The sequence below is a fragment of the Eleutherodactylus coqui genome, chromosome 5 (assembly GCF_035609145.1).
Source record: "Eleutherodactylus coqui strain aEleCoq1 chromosome 5, aEleCoq1.hap1, whole genome shotgun sequence".
In the NCBI taxonomy this organism is placed as follows: Eukaryota; Metazoa; Chordata; class Amphibia; order Anura; family Eleutherodactylidae; genus Eleutherodactylus; species Eleutherodactylus coqui.
In genome coordinates, this window is record NC_089841.1 from 66,726,549 (window position 1) to 66,743,199 (window position 16,651).

The window sequence follows — 16,651 nt, forward strand, 5'->3', positions numbered from 1 at the left end:
AGCAAACTTGTTCTTCTCCCTTTAAATTGCTGCCCACTGGTGTATGACTCATGCAAGTCTATGAAGAGGGAAAAGAGAGGCAGGGACTCTCACGCAGTCAGTGCTGCAGCTAATAGTAAGTTATTTACTGTGTCACAAATAATGAAATCACATCTACACTGCTCAGTACTTCTGTGTAATGTCCTCCATGATACTGTCACTTGTGAGGTGTGCTACAAAGAGAAACAGAAGAGATCTTACTCTCCTATGTGTGCAATGTATAGACAACATCATAGAAGCTAGTCTATACCAACCAGCTGAAGGAAGACTGAAAATTAAGAGATGAAGCTTAAAGTGGGGAAAACTGGTGCAGGATAGAAGTTATATACTGGCCAGATATGGTGTTGTTCCTCATGTACACCCAAAGGGCAACTTATTCTGAAAAAGGCAAGTAGGCTTTAGCACTTTGAGTGATTCTGCATGATAGGGGTTCTTTAGTTGGATATGCCCTGTTCTATTTTTCATTGTCGGCAGTTTCTCAGTTCTCCAGTTTAGCTGCACTGTGTGTTGGAGTCTGTGGCGTTGACAGCTGACAGCGGGGGTATGGTAGGGAAGGTGAGTACAAGACTCGCCGGATTCTTCATCTCGGCTCCTGTGAGCCCATAGTGTACACACTACTTTTCACACACGAGTTCTGTGTGTTGCAAAATGGAAAGAACACACATGAATAGAACCCATTATTTTCAGTATGTTACTTTACATAAACTTTTTCTTTCACTCGCACCAATAGTGCGAAATGAAAAAATCGCACCATGTCCTATTTTTGGGTGATTCCTCTAGAAGAAGCGCCTATTATTGCCTATGAAAAAAAATCACATCATAAGGCGGGGTCAACAAAATCACGCAAGGTTTGTACATTGCAAGAAGCACAAATATGAACGATCCATAAGGGTTGTAGGATCTGACAGACTCCCTTCAATGTGAACTTTTGCACAGGTAAAAAAGCTATTACTGTGCCCCTACACTTCAGGGTTCTGTCTGTACTGCTAAAACCAGCATTCAGATAGAACCCGGCTGGGTCCATGGACTGACTTAGTGCAAACATTGGTCACTGGTCGACGAGGTCTTTGTTCATTTCCAGTATTTGTTTCCCATTACTGGCTACATTAGGCAACATGGCATCACACGGCAGGCGAGTGCCATGCAATGTCTTTTAAGGTCCCAATGAAAACAATAGGCGAGGCTTTCTGAAGGAATGTCCAAAGAAAAAACATGCTGCAATTTTTTTTTCATTTATATATATTTTTTTCTTGCAGCATCACTTGTGTGAATGAATCCATTCAAGAGAACGGATTTCATATCCGCACAAGACTCACGTGAGAATATCGCTTGTGCGAATAAGCCCTGAACAGGCAGTTGTCTGGAGATGAGTGACTGCCTGTCTACGTAAGTAATGCAGCAGCAGCAGACCAACAATGATTTTTGGGTCTGCATGAAGCTTCAATTAGCGATCGGCTAGGTTTTCACGCCCGGCCGATATATGCTGTCCCTTTCTGCAGGGGGAGGAGGTAGGCCGGGCCAGGAGCAGTGCACTGAGCTCCCGCCCCCTGTCTCCGCCCCTCCACACTATTTGCAATGGGAGGGTGCAGGAAGGGATGGAACTTAGCTATGCCCCTGTTCCGCCCCTCCCATTGCAAACAGTGACGAGGGGCTGGAGCTCAGTGCACTGCTCCAGGCCCGCCTCCCTACCCTGCAGAAAGGGACAGCGTATATCAGCCGCACGTGAAAACCTGCCTGAATAAGCCCTATGGCTGATCATTCTTTCACTGCGTTTACACCTAACAATTAGGCCGTATTTACATGGCTGTTGTTCTCACGTGTGTTTTGTTGTTGCGAGATGCACAAAACACACTCAAAAACAAGACCCATAATGCTATAATGAGTCTCTTTACATAAGTGATTTTTCTCTTTTTAGCTGTGAATTGAAAAAATTCACGCCATGTCCTATTTTCGTGCGAGTCTCGCATCAGAATAGCACATGCAAATGTGCCGTCGCACGCACATCGCACGGAATGTGGTCGTTTGGGATTCTTGGGTGCGCCTTTCCTCTCGACCTTATCAGGCAAACAGCTAGATATAATGAGTAAGGCCAGCTTCAAACGAGCGTAAGCGTGTTTACACGCACGTATGCACTGCGAATTTTACTGTATTTGTTGCGCACGCATGCTCAGCACATTTGTGTGTTCAAAAAAAGGCACAAGTAGGATCCCACTGAACTTAATGGGCAATTAGGTTTAATTAGTTAAATATGTGCTATTCTGATATATAATACGCTTATGCGAACGAAGCCTTTGAAATCAATGGGCTCTATTCACTGCGTAATATACAGCGCAAATGTGTTCATGTGAATAAGCCCCAAACTAATCTGCTGTTCAAAGGTGAATAAACATTATCTGTATGACACCCAATAAAGGTCATTTACATACAAGAAATGCCCGATGGGTTGTATCTCACAATAATACTATTACATTGTGCACAATGGGCACAGGGAATTAGCCAAATTGCACTCTCACGAGTTTCGAAAATTGCATGAACTGGAGAAAGCTGCACCTCCTGGCCGGGCTGCAGCGTATATATACGCCGTGGCCTGGAATTCCTTGGGTGAGAGACCTTAGCGCTACTACCGTAAGGTCTCTCCCCCTCCCCTTGCCGGCTGATAGCGGCAGTAGAAAATCCCATAGAAGTCTATGGAAGCTGCCAGCAAGGGGAGGGGGAGGGACTGTAGCAACGCGAACCGCTTCTAAACTCCCTCCCCCTTCCCTTTCTTCACGGCTCTCATAGGAGTCTATGGGAACAGCCAACGTATTCCAGCAATAGATAGGACAAGTCCTATCTTTTCCGGCCTGCGTAAAAGCGACCGGACCAGATTGTGCGCTAATTACACACCATAAAATCGCCCATCTGAACAAACGCATTGGAACCCGATGCTTCAGAGGGTCGCGATTTTCGACCGCAGTTTTATTGCAGCAAAATCGCCGCGATAAAACGCTTGTGTGAATCTAGCCTTATGGAAGCCGTCTAAAAGAAAATCTATCTGTTGCTCGTAGCAACCAATCACAGCGCAGCTTTCATTTTACCTCAGCAGTATACACATTAAAAGCTGCGCTGTGATTGGTTGCTATGGGCAAGAAAGATTTTCTTGTAGACCACTTCCAGAAGAGGGCGGTGTCAGCCTACTTTTCCGTGACCACCTTGTATTGTACACCTCAGGCCAGTATCACAGCACTCGGTGTGTCTCCTCTCATTATGTCCTCCATGACGCCAAGTGGAAGCTTAGAAAAACAACATGAAAGCTGAAATATACGATGGAGGCGTCCTGTGGTGGCAAAAGGAGTGAATTTCTTTGACGACCCTCTTTTTAGTTGCTGCATCTTTAAATACAGTGACAGAACGTGAGAGACAGAAGCAGCCATGACAAAAATATCAGCCGGCACCGCACTCTTATGAAAGCTGTCTAAAAGAAATCTCCGCTGACCATATCAACCAATCACAGCGCAGCTTTCATTTTACCTCAGCAGGATAAGAAATAAAAGCAGCACTGTGATTGGTTGCTATGGGGAACAAGGCAGATTTTCCATCAGAACGTTTCCATAAGAGTGCGATGCCGCCCTCCCTGTAGACGCTATGGTGATGATGAGTGTGAGGCACCGCATGCAGTTACATGATACATACACATGAGGGCAGACCTGTTTTGGTAATAAAAGGCAACACATCAGGCTTCAGCCTGTGTCACATGTGCAGATGTGCATTTGCGCACATCAGTGCATGTTTTGATTGGACGTGCAAATCACACACATTTGCGCATGCAAAAAAAAACACACAACAATGCTCCCAGCCACTGAAATGGCCAATCAGTGTAATGAGTTCAGGATGTGTTTTGCATTGCTCAAAAAAGAGCATGCTGATGGGTTTTTTTGAGCGATGCAAAATACGCTATTTTCTGCGTATTGCGCACGCAAAATTTTCATGCATAAACACACTTGTGTGACACAGGCCTACGGTTATTTTCACACGACCGAGAAAATCACGTGAGCTTTGTACGTTGCGAGACGCACAAATATGAACCGCCTTCTTTTGAATGGGGTCATACACATGAACGATTTTTTTCCCACACCACGATGCGATGTGGGAAACAAATTGCCGCACGTCCTATCTTAGGGCGTGCCCCGGCATCACCCATTGTCTTCAATGTGGCCGGCGGCAGCATCGCGCCACCTGCTAGATGCACGCGATGTGAGGTCTCCCCATTGAAAATAATGGGAGGAACGCGATCCTGACAGCCGCAATGGAAGATCACTACGTCCCAGAAGTGATGTGACGCGGTTTTGAGATAAAAACGCCTCGCATCCGCAGGGAAATCACATGTTGGTGCTCAACCGTGTGAAGTTAGCCTACGATGTATCTATAGTAGATACTGCTGAGGTAAAATGAAAGCTGCGCTGTGATTGGTTGCTATGGGCACCAAGACAGATTTTCTTTCAGACAATTTCTAGAAGAGTCTGGGGCCGGGATACTTTCCCGTGGCCCCCTGTAGAAGTCTCTAGTTGCCAAAAATTCTTCTCAGTCATTTCTTATTTTCGGTTTTGGGAAATCCAGGTGACAATCAGGGGGTGTAATGGTGGCCTGTTAAGTTGTAAGCCATGGTTTCCAGAAACAAAAACATATAGAGAAATACAGTTCTCACTGAGAAACCAATGGGTTTCCAGGCATTATGTACCGATAACTCAACTGTAAAACAGGTCACCAACATCAGAGCAGTAGGGTCCGACCGCTGGCGCCACCACAGATCAGCTGTTTGAACCCCACCGATCTGATACTGATGACCGATCTGATACTGATGACCGATCCTAGGCAGAGCTCATCTATATAAATGTCCTCTTCAAATAAGTTAATCATGGGACCCTGAGATTTCCTTCAAGTTGATGCTATATAAATAGTATGTACACTGCTCAGTCCTGCGTTGCAGTATCACACGGTTGCAGTATTAATGTTCTGTAGTCACATGGTTATGGCGGGGGTCACATATATTCACAGGTTGTCATCTCTGAATTCCCCTTCTCCATCTCACACATCTTCTTCTCCTCCACATTCGGCTGGTGATGCAGTCCCACTAACAGCTTGTAGAGGAAGGCACCGGTCAGGCCACCCACCATAGGGGCTACAATCGGCACCCAACACCAGTAATTCCCAGCACTGGAAGAAATGATAAACATTATATTATTACAGTACAATACTGTCTTCATCTGACTAGCTTAGATAGGGTTATAGATAACATCCAGTCATATAAATAAAGGAGTTGTCCGGGACTTTTAGCATTAATAGTTGATTGGTGAGGGTCCGCTGCTCAGGATCCCCAACGATCAGGTGATCTCTGGGCCCCCTGTAAGTGCAGATAGCACTAGATGCAGATAGCTCTGTCCAAATTCCATAGGGCCAGGTTGGTATTGCAAGTACAGCTCCCACTGAATTCAATGCAAGCTGTACCAGCCTGGGCTGTTGTATTGTTGGCAGCACTATCTGATGGCGGCCCGGTGGACAACTGATCAGCGGGAATCCCAAGCATCTACCAATCAAGTATTAATGACGTATCCGGAGGACAAATCATCAATAGTAATGTCCCAGACATTGTTTTTGTGTGGTGAACTTCGGTTTCTACTGCTACCATTTAGGGGCGTATATAAAGTATTGTAAAACATTTATTAATTTTTTTGGAGAGCAGGGAGAGAAAACACATCAATTCTGTCATTGTCTTTTTTTTTAAAGCATTGATCATGCAGCATAAATGACATGATGCTTTTTTTTTCTGCGGATCAGTTCAATTATGACAATACCAAAATTATTATAATTTTTGTAGCTTTTTCCAGTTTTGCACAATGAAAAACCCTTTTTTCGAAGAAAAAAAAAATCTACATCTAGTATTCAAAGTCCCATAACTTTTTTATTTTTTCATGGTCTGAGCTCTGTGAGGACTTATTTTTTGTGTCACAAGCAATAGGTTTTTTTGTACCATTTTGGGGTACATATGGCTTTTTTTATCACTTTTATTGCATTTTTTGCTAAGAAAAACTAACAAAATAAGTATTTTGCCTCTTTTTTTTAGGGATTTTTTAACAGTTTCTGCTGTGCAGGAGAAATAGTGTGTTCAATTTATTGTACAGGTTGTTATGGATACGATGATACCAAATATGTTGTATCTTTTTAATTTTACATTTTTTTATACAAATAAGAGAAAGTGTATAAAAAAGGAGTTTTTGTTAGTTTTTAGAGATGAGCGAACATGTCCGTTACGGACACATCCGCACCCGGACACCGGCTTTGCCGAACACTGCAGTGTTCGCGCGTAAAGGTCCGGGTGCCGCCGGGGGGCGGGGAGATGCGCGGCGGCGCGGGCGGCAGTAGCGGGGAACAGGGGGGAGCCCTCTCTCTCTCCCTCTCCCCCCCACTCCCCGCCGCACCCCCCCGCGCTGCCACGGCGGCCCCCGAACTTTTTCGCCCGAACACTGAAGTGTTCGCAAAGTTCGGTGTTCGGGCGAAAAAGGGGCGGGGCCGAACGTGTTCGCTCATCTCTATTAGTTGTTTTTTTCTAATTTATTTTTATTTATTTTTTACCTTTTTTAATGTCCCTACAGAAGACTTGAAATATAACAGTTATGATTGCTATGGTATGCATTACAGTACTTCTTTACTGTGATGCCTTATTGTTTACGATAGTGATTGTAGGCCATGGCAAACCTTAGGCCATCTGCGATTACATTTCAGAGGGCCGATGATCCCTCTGTGAACCCTTTACATGCATAGATGGCTTTTATCTATCTTTGCTGTTGCATTGGGAGGCCAGATATCAGTAACAGCTGTCTCTCGGTGCGTGATGGCATGGGCTCAGCTTTTGTTTCTGCAACATCCACAGTATGTAAGTTTACATCCTGTTGCGTCAAGTATCCCACAGCCAGGATGTTAACTTATGTCCTGTAGCATTAAGGAATTAACTACTGTAGAATTAGAAGGTTGTAATTAGAGATGAGCGAACCTACTCATTTCGAGTAATTACTCGATCGAGCACCGCGATTTTCGAGTACTTCCGTACTCGGGTGAAAAGATTCGGGGGGCGGGGGGAGGCGTGGCGGAGCGGGGGTAGCAGCGGGAAACAGGGGGGAGCCCTCTCTCTCTCCCTCTCCCCCCCCCTACTCCCCGCTGCAACCCCCCACTCACCCACGGCGCCCCCCGAATCTTTTCGCCCGAGTACGGAAGTACTCGAAAATCGCGGCACTCGGGCGAAAAAAGGGCGTGGCTGAGTACGCTCACTCATCTCTAGTTGTAATTAACATGTTAATTAAAAGGCTGTAATTAATTCAAAAGTTGTAACAAGTGGGGGGGGGGGGGTGGAGACCTGTGAGGATTCATACTTCAAGTTTGGATTTCAGAAAGGCAGATTTAAATGAACTCAGAGAGAGGGTAGGAAGAATCCATTGGCTGCATGTTCTTAAGGACAGAAATGTCCAAGAAGGATGGGAAATGTTGCGAAATGAGATCCTCAAAGCACAATCGTTAACAATCCCTAAAAGAAGATAAACACAACTTAAATACATGCTAAAAAAGAAAAATATGTTTATCAAATGGAAAGTGGTGGGAATATCTGAGGAAGAATATAATGCAGTCTGCAGAAACTGTAGGGGGAGTGACAGAAAAGCTAAAGCTAATCATGATCTGAGGCTTACAACACAGGCTAAAAGCAATAAAAGAATTATTTTGGGGGTATGTCAAAAACAAAAGAAAAGTCAAAAATGCTGTAGGATGGTTACAAGATGAAATGGTGTTGAGAAGGCTGAATTTTTAAATTCCTATTTTGTATCTGTTTTCTCTCAGAAGGTAAATATAACATCAACGGATCTTTCCTGTGCTATTGGGGAAATAAAAGAAATGCAGGATAAGCAGAGAGATGGTCAGGGAATATTTAGCTAACTTAAATGAATTCAAATCTCCAGGTCCAGATGAGTTACATCCTAAGGTACTGAAGGAAGCAGCAGAGGTAATTGCTGAACCACTCGCCGTAATCTTTGAAAATTGCCAGAAGATTGGAAAAGGGCAAATGCTGTCCCTAAAAAAGGGAAGAATGTGGATCCAGGAAACTACATGCCTGTGAGCCTGACTTCAATACTGGGAAAGATCTTTAAACAAATTATTAACTAGAATGTATGCAAGTACTTGGGTGAGAATGGAGTAATTAACCAGAGCCAGCATGAGTTTGTAACAATAAAGTCATGCCAGACTAATCTAATTTCCTTCTATGAAAGAATCACCAACTGGGTTGATCAGGGTAATGCGGTAGATATCGTATATCTTAACTTCAACAAAGCATTTAACAAAGTATTTCATACCATACTTATTGAAAAAAATGACCAAATATGGGATCAACAAAGCAACTGTTAGGTGAATTCACAACTGGCTTAGTGATCCTACTCAAAGAGTGGTCATAAACGGCTGCACATCCAATTGGGAGAATGTCTCAAGTGGGGCACCACAAGGTTCTGTCTTGGGCCCAGTGTTGTTCAACATTTTTATAAATGATGTAGATGAGGGAATTGCGAGGAAACTGAACAAAATTTGCAGATGACACAAAGCTAGGAAGGATGGCTAGCACTAGAGAAGAGAGAGAGTATTCAAAAAGGTTCAAACAAGCTTGAACAGTGGGCAGCAACTAACAGAATAGTATTTAACAGGGAGAAATGCAAAAACCTACATCTTGGTAAGAAACATTAAAAAAAATAAAAAATCACATACAGAATGGGAAAAATTGGGCTAAGCATCACCTCATGTGAAAAAGACTTGGGTATACTAATAGATCACAGACGGAACATGAGTCAACCGTGTGATGCAGCAGCCAAAAAGGCAACACAATTCTGGGATATATTAAGAGAAGCATGGAGTCTAGATTACATAAAGTAATTATACCCCTCTACGGTTCCTTGGTAAGACCTCATTTGGAATACTGTGTCCAGTTCTGGGCACCCCAGTTAAAAAAAACAGACAAACTGGAGCAAGTTCAGAGAAGAGTTACCAAGATGGTGAGCGGTCTGCAAATCATGTCCTATGAGGACCGGGTAAAGGATCTGGGAATGTTTAGCTTGCAAAAAAGAAGACTGAGGGGAGACTTAATAGTGGTCTAGAAATATCTGAAGCGCTGTCACAGTGCAGAGGGATCAGCCCTATTCTCATTTACACAAGGAAAGACTAGAAACAATGGGATAAAACTGAAAGGGAGGAGACCCAGATTAGATATTAGAGAAAAAAACTTTGACAATGAAGGTGATCAATGAGTGGAACAGGTTGAGTTCTCCTTCAATGGAAGTGTTCAGAGCCTGGAGAGTCATCTGTCTAAGATGATTTAGTGAATACTGCATTGAGCAGGGGGTTGGACCCAATGACCCCGGAGGTCCCTTCTAACTCTACGATTGTATGATTCTTAATTTTCCAATCTACCATTCCTCAACATTTCAAGATCCACGTTTGTTGTCTGTGAATGTGTCACACAGGGCACCAGTCACCAGCTTGTTGGTGGGACACCAGGCAGGCAGTTGTAGTCTAGGGGTGACTGCTCCCTCCTTATGTCTGCCTGACCAGATAATCTTCCTCCTTGTGGCAACGTCTTGTGGAGCTACATGAATCATCCTTCTCTTGGCCCTGTCTCCTGTCCTATGATGTTCCAAGGCACCACTGTCAGTCCATTGGCAGCTCCACAGTACAATCAATTAGTTCTGCTACTGTGTTCATGGTATGAGCTTGGTACTGGTGTTGTAACTATGTACTGAGGTTGGTTCTGGTGATGCATTTATATTGAGCTTGGTTCTGGTGCTGTATGTATGTTATGAACTTGGTTTTAGCATTGTATTTATATCTTGTGGTTGGTTTGCAGTTGACCTAGCTTATGGACATGATTCTAGTGCTGTATTTACGATCAGAGCTTGGTTTTGATGCTGTATTTATGTACTGAGGTTGGTTGTTAGGATGTATTTATATTTTGACTTTGGTCCTGATGCTGTATTTATATTATTAGCTTAGTTCTGGTGCTGTATTTATTCACTAAGCTGTTCTGGTGTTGGTATGCTGCTGTTTTGCAGCTTACTGCACAAGCAGAATAGAGACCAATCCGTGTAATACATAGTTTTTTGTCTTATGGCCAAAAATGATTCCACACAGGGTGCCATCTAACCTAAGGCTGGCAATAATGATGAGGATAGAGTTTTAGCCTCTGGATGTAAACAGGATTGTTTCTAGTCACTGTCAAAAGCAGAGATCTTATAAATGGAAAGGTATATTTGGAATTTGCAAAATTTTGCATTACCAAACAAGAACTCCGTTGCATATTTACATAGTTGATCAGGTTGAAAAAGACACAACTACTTCCAAGTCCAACCTAAAATCCTACTATGTTGATCCAGGGGAAGGGAAAAACCCATCAATTGAATGGTCTGCAGATCTTGTGACAACTCCCCGGACATGAACGACCTCACAGGACCTTTCCATTAATGTTTTTTGCCTCCTATTCTCTGAGGTAACAGTGATATCTCTGTGCATACGCCTCTGCTATCAGATACTCTTTATCTCCAGCTGATTTCATGGAAGATCGTATTGAGTTTGATCACTGCACCATAAAGTAAATCAATGTCAACCCTTCTCTAGTATATGCAAACACAATATTTTGTTGGCAGAGTCTAATCATATGTGTGTGATAACACGGGCGTCACCACAGATTCAAGGAACACGAATCGTGCAGGTACCGAGGTCCCTTATCCTGTCGCCATGTGTTAGCTGTGTAATATCTCTAATCGCGTGGAGTCAGGTAATTGTTATTAACTACCAAATGAACACAATGCAAAGTCATGATTTACTAAGAGGGATTTCAGCCTAGCAGTGATACTATTGTACACTCGTGTTACTGCATTGTTACGAATTATGTTGTAGTGTATTGTAAGATGAAAAAGGTTTGGTACCGTGTTAGCCAGTAGAGCAAAGTGTGATAGTTCTCAGTAAGCGAAACCAAGTAATCTTGTAGATATGATACCTATTAATGGCTAACAAAAATACATAATGTTGCAGCGAGCTTTCAAACCTACTCAGGGTTCTTCCTCGGGTATATTGAAACAGATCTAAAGATGTATTTATATAAAAAACATGGGAGGACACAAACATGGTGTGCTTAATTTGCACTTCAAACTGATTGCAGAACAGGATAAAGGGGCACAGATATGACGTGATTAATAGCACTTATGTTCACCCCTTTCTGGTATTCATCTAACAGTAAATACTTAATTAGTCCAGTGACAAGGAATGTGAAAGCTTTATGGTTTCTTAATTGATGTTAGGGTTCAACAGGCCAGCGTGTTACCTCTGCTCTGGGTTTCTCATATCATAATCTCCACTGATGTAAAAATTCCCCTCCGAGATTCATACAGTTTCTGATAGTATCTAAGGTGGTTATAAAATTATATTCCCAAATTCTTCTGTGACGTTAGGACTTAAAATTGCCCTTAAGTATAATAACTTTCATATGTTCTATGTTGTGTCCATAACTAGAAAAATGTTTCGCCACAGGTAATTTTGTCTTTCTCTCTTTAATCGTTTGGCGGTGCAGTCTCATCCTGGCTTTTAGTTTTTGTCCTGTCTTATGGCTTTTTAGGGTGGTCCCACTACTGCAATTTATTCACTATCCACAGAATAGGGAATAACTTGTTGATCGGTGGGGGTCCGACTATGGAACCACACCGATCCTAAGAACTGAGTTTTGGAGCATCCCACAATAAAGGCAGTGGCAGTCGTACATGCGCAGCACCACTTCATTCATTTCAGTATGAACACTAAACATAGCCAAGTGCTTTCACTGAAATGCATTGAGCTGTCGTAGGCATGTGCATTCGCCATTGTCTTTATTACAGGTTGTTCCAATTGTCAGGATCCGTGGGGGTTCCAACTATCAGACTCTAGCAATAAGGTTTTTGTGGAATAACCCTTTTCAAGGAGTTGTCCAGGACTTTTAGTATGGATGATCTATTCACCGTTAGGAATCCATGGTGATCAGCTGTTCACTGGCCAGCTGTCAGTGCGACCTGCACTGGAAGCAGATAACGTTGCCAATATTGCAGAATTGAGAGTTAGTATTGTATTGAATTCAATGGGAGCTGTGCCTGCAGTATCAACCTGGGCAGTTGTAATATGGACAGCGCTATCTGCTTACAGCTCTGTCTGCACTGACAGTGGCCCGGTGAACAGCTGATTAGTGGGGATCCTGACTGGTGGACCACTGTTGACTGACTATTAACAACCTGAGGATAGGTCATCAATAGTAAAGGTCCCGGAGAACCCCTTTAAAGATAACCTTTTATAATATAATACACTCCTCTGAGGACTGTCCCAAGTGCCGTTGCAAGAGAGGAAGAGATAAGACTACAGGTGTCACGTCTGTCTCCTGAGATCTGTGGTTCTACAGGTTCTCTGGAGCTTTCCTGCTGAGGTGTGGGGGATTGTGCTGGCTGGGTCTGTGTATCTCCAGTCAACCAATCACTCTAAATCAGTACACATAAAAGCTGTCTTCCCAGGTGTGGGTGTGTGGTAAGTTTTCTCTGTTCTCATTTCTCTCTGTGTGTTGTGTGAGCAGGTTCTATGTGTGGTGGTTGCAAAAAAGGTTTGTGTCTTGTGGTTTTGTTTGGTTATGTCGCTGGACTCCTGGTTAGTGTAGGGACTAGCGGTATTGCCGGGAGGCGTGACGTGGCCCGCTAGCTTCCATGTTTTGACCAAATTGTCAACAAATACCTGGCATTTATAGCAATAACATCTGCTACTAGTGTTTGCGTATTGGCTGCTGTATGGTGTGATTTTGGCTCTGTGTGTCTTCTAATCCTGCCCAGTTGTCTCTGTCGGTGGTGGCATGTGTATGCATCCTAGCCTGGGTGCGTAGGTTCCTAGGGGCAGCAAGGGTGCAGATCCGAAGACGGCTGGGCCGCCCCCTATTGGGGAGAGGTTTCCGCTCAGGTAGGTCCTTTGTCATCTTCCTTTGTAGAAGATACGGAGAGGTGTTATCAGTGGTTGTTTCACCTGGTGTTCCCTATCCTGGTAACGTTCATGTGGGCCACACAAACGCAACAGCAGGGATGGAAAGAGCACCAATAAGGCTATGCTACATGTTGGCTGTTGGCCACAAGTGGGGTTGAGCAAAGACTGCTGTCTAGCCCTGTGATCTTGCACTCACTTTGGAGGAGTTGCAGTGCAAGTCGTAAGTTACCGTGACCCACACCACACAGAAGATCACCGAGGTTGTATTTTTTGCAACTTGCAACATGAGTCCATTGATTTTAATGTGAGTGGGAAGTTGCAAGGCTACACAGTAATATTTGGTCACTCAACCCTCGTTGTGGCCAAAAGCCATCAAGTAGCCCTAGGAATTTTACGAATTCTACCATTTCTGTAAATCTAGCCCCCTGTGCAGTAAAATAATAAATAAGCATATACTTCTCTCTCCCCGCTCTCGCTGTGTCCTGTGGCACTGTTCCGAGTCTGCCCTCTACTGTCACCTCTACAGGCTTCCCCAGCCTGTTTACAGGATATCACAGGCACTGTAGCCTATAAGAGAGCTTAGCGCTCAGTCACTGTGCTTGTTATTGGCTGCAGTGCCTGTGATGTCCCGTGAAGCAGGCAGGACTGCAGCCTGTACACAAACACAGCATGTAGGACCAAGCAGCACCGTGGGACACAGCGAGAGCTTGGAAAGGGGGGGGGGGGTACATACTTATTCATTATTTTACTGCATGGGGCCTGCTTGTACAGAAAGGGTACAACTTGTAAAAAACCCTAAGACTTTATTCATATCAACAATCGAGGTTCGGTGCAGAGTGACTGGCGCTGATTTCCTTGAAAATCCTGGACAAAATATTGCAGAATGCTACACTATTTCTTGCAGAAAAAGTAAGTAAACTTACTGTTAAGGACAAATTAATTGAAATCAGTGGGTTCTATTTTCTGCGTATTACGTGCTCAAATATGCCCATGTGAACCTTCCCTTTGATAGCAATAATGAGTGCAGCTCACTTTGTACAGACCTGCTTTCATGTGCTGATGACAGATTACATTTATAGATTTAGGCCGACTCACACTTCTGCGCTCGTGTTATGGCTACCAGTCCGCGTGCGAATACGGGTTTACCTATATTTACATATATATAAACAAATAGACTATAGAGTTTACCTGAATACTTCCAATCCCCATCCAGCAGCTGCAGTGAAGAGACGAGGCCCCAAATCCCTGGCGGGGTTGATAGCATATCCTGAGTTCATCCCCATAGACATCCCAATAACTGTAACCAGCAGGCCGACAACCACGGCTTGTGTCCCATCCAGAGCGGCATTGTTTTTCTTATCATTTATAGCCAGGATACATAGCAGCAGGGCGCCCGTACCAATCACCTGCAATAATATAATCAATCATCTACGTGCATTTGTATGTTCTCCCTGTCTTTCATAATAATCACCTATAGGACTCACAAAATTGTATTTACCCTATGTAAGAGTGCCACAAGCCCATTGATGTACATTGGGCTATTCAAACCTGCATTTTTCACGCACGCGTATTATGTTCGTGAAAAAAAAATGCAGTATGTCCTATTTTGGCACGTAATATTGCATATTTATCATAGCCTGATGCATAAAATGCGCAGTAAATACCCATGTTACATTACTTTGTAAAAAAATCTGCGGTAATACGCAGCCTAAATACATTTGTGTGAGCGAGCCCTTATTTAACTTGATGCAGACTTGAACCTAGGACCTATAGTGCTGCAAGGCAATAGTGCTGAGAAAATGAAGAATAGAAAGCACTACCGCCAAAATCGACTGCGTCGAGCCACCTCAGGTTCAAGTTCATCATAAAACTAACTTTTAGTAAAGTTCAACCCGAAAGAGGGTTTGACTGGTTCGGTTAATGCAACACTACTTTATAACCCAATGAAATCCAGAGCCTCATTCAAAATTCTGCTGGCCTCCTGCTGTTCCTCAGGCTGCACAATCAGACTGTGACCCTAACTGCATCCACATCAGTATAGAGTATGCTGTACAGTACCCATGTGAAAACACTACATCTCCCAGAAAACAGCGAGACAGAGATTTAAGTAGCAAATAGAATTTGGCTTGCAGCTCTGGATGTGACTGGAGTATAATGAAAATGAAGAGTACAGGCAGAGTATCAAAGGCTTTCTGGTAGTTAGGCTGTTAGGGCATATCTGTAAACTCAGCACTAGGGAATTTAGAGTGACAGATAGGAGAATTGTACTATACAAGGAGTTCTGGATAAGACTGAAGTACCTGTAGATTATTAAAAGAAGGGGCATTTTTAGTGCGTTCCAGCAGTTTTGCCTTCTGGCATTACATTACATGACATAAAAGGACTAAAAATTGTAATCAAGCTATCTGCATAAAATTGTAAAAAATCTAATTATTACTTATGATTATGTACTCACCTGATCTAGAAAGCCACCCCCGATGGAAAGGTATGGCTGTGGATAGGTGGCAAATATACTGGCTGTTTCTAAAGGACCTGTCGCAGTGAAGTTTCCTTTGCAGTACTCAAACAGAGCTTCTATTAGAGAAGAATATTGCATTCTGCTTAATTACTGATGTGTCACATTCATAATTACCACAATATGCCACCTTTGTACAAGAATATAACTACTATAATTGTAGGGGGAATTTATGTGTTTATCAAAGAGAAGACACTCCCAGATTTCGTATAGAAGTCTGGGACCGAGGAGAAATGCATACCACACCCGCCTGTTGCAGTATCAAATGATTTCTAATTTGTTCTAAGGTGTGTGTGGTTTATATACCATAAATGACTTCACAGGAAAAGTACATACCTCCAAGTTTAATAATAATATATAATAGGCTGAAACTAGAATGATTAACATAAGTTACACCTTATGGCACAGGCACTGGTATAGAAAAAATTTCTTTTAACCCCTTCACTACCTAAACTAGGAGCATGCTATATCTTTCTAGTCTACAAACTAATAGCAGAACAACTAACTAATGAATTGATCAACAATAACAACAATTCTACCATCTTATGTACAAGAATATAACTATTATAATACTGCCACATATGTACAAGAATATAACTACTATAATACTGCCTCCTATGTACAAGAATATAACTACTATAATACTGCCTCCTATGTACAAGAATATAACTACTATAATACCACCTTCTATGTGCAAGAATATAATTACTATAATACTGCCCTCTATTTACAAGAATATTACTACTATAATGCTACCTCTTATGTACAAGGATATAACTACTATAATACTGCCTCCTAAGTACAAGAATATAACTACTATAATACTGCCTCCTATGTACAAGAATATAACTACTCTAATACTGCCTCATATGTACAAGAATATAACTACTATAATACTGCTCCTATGTACAAGAATATAACTACTATAATACTGTCTCGTATGTACAAGAATATAACTACTATAAAACTGACCCCTAAGTACAAGATTATAACTACTATAATACTGCCTCCTATGTACAAGAATATAACTACTATAATACTGTCTCCTATGTA

At 42.7% G+C, this 16,651-nt stretch overlaps 1 protein-coding gene across 3 annotated transcripts in view; it reads right to left on the bottom strand.

The window, feature by feature from the left end:
* Positions 1 to 21: 21 nt before the first annotated feature.
* The window catches only part of LOC136627490 (aquaporin-7-like), a 51,995-nt gene continuing 35,365 nt past the window's right edge, over positions 22 to 16,651 (bottom strand). For 2 of the 3 annotated variants that reach the window (XM_066602636.1, XM_066602635.1), the window contains exons 5-7: positions 15,539 to 15,657; positions 14,272 to 14,489; positions 22 to 5,232 (exon numbers count right to left, since the gene is read on the bottom strand). In XM_066602636.1, coding sequence (XP_066458733.1) covers positions 5,058 to 5,232; positions 14,272 to 14,489; positions 15,539 to 15,657 — 512 coding nt within the window. In that variant the 3' untranslated portion in view covers positions 22 to 5,057. The remainder of the gene's footprint in view (positions 5,233 to 14,271; positions 14,490 to 15,538; positions 15,658 to 16,651) is intronic. The other variant, XR_010792795.1, reaches the window with a different exon arrangement.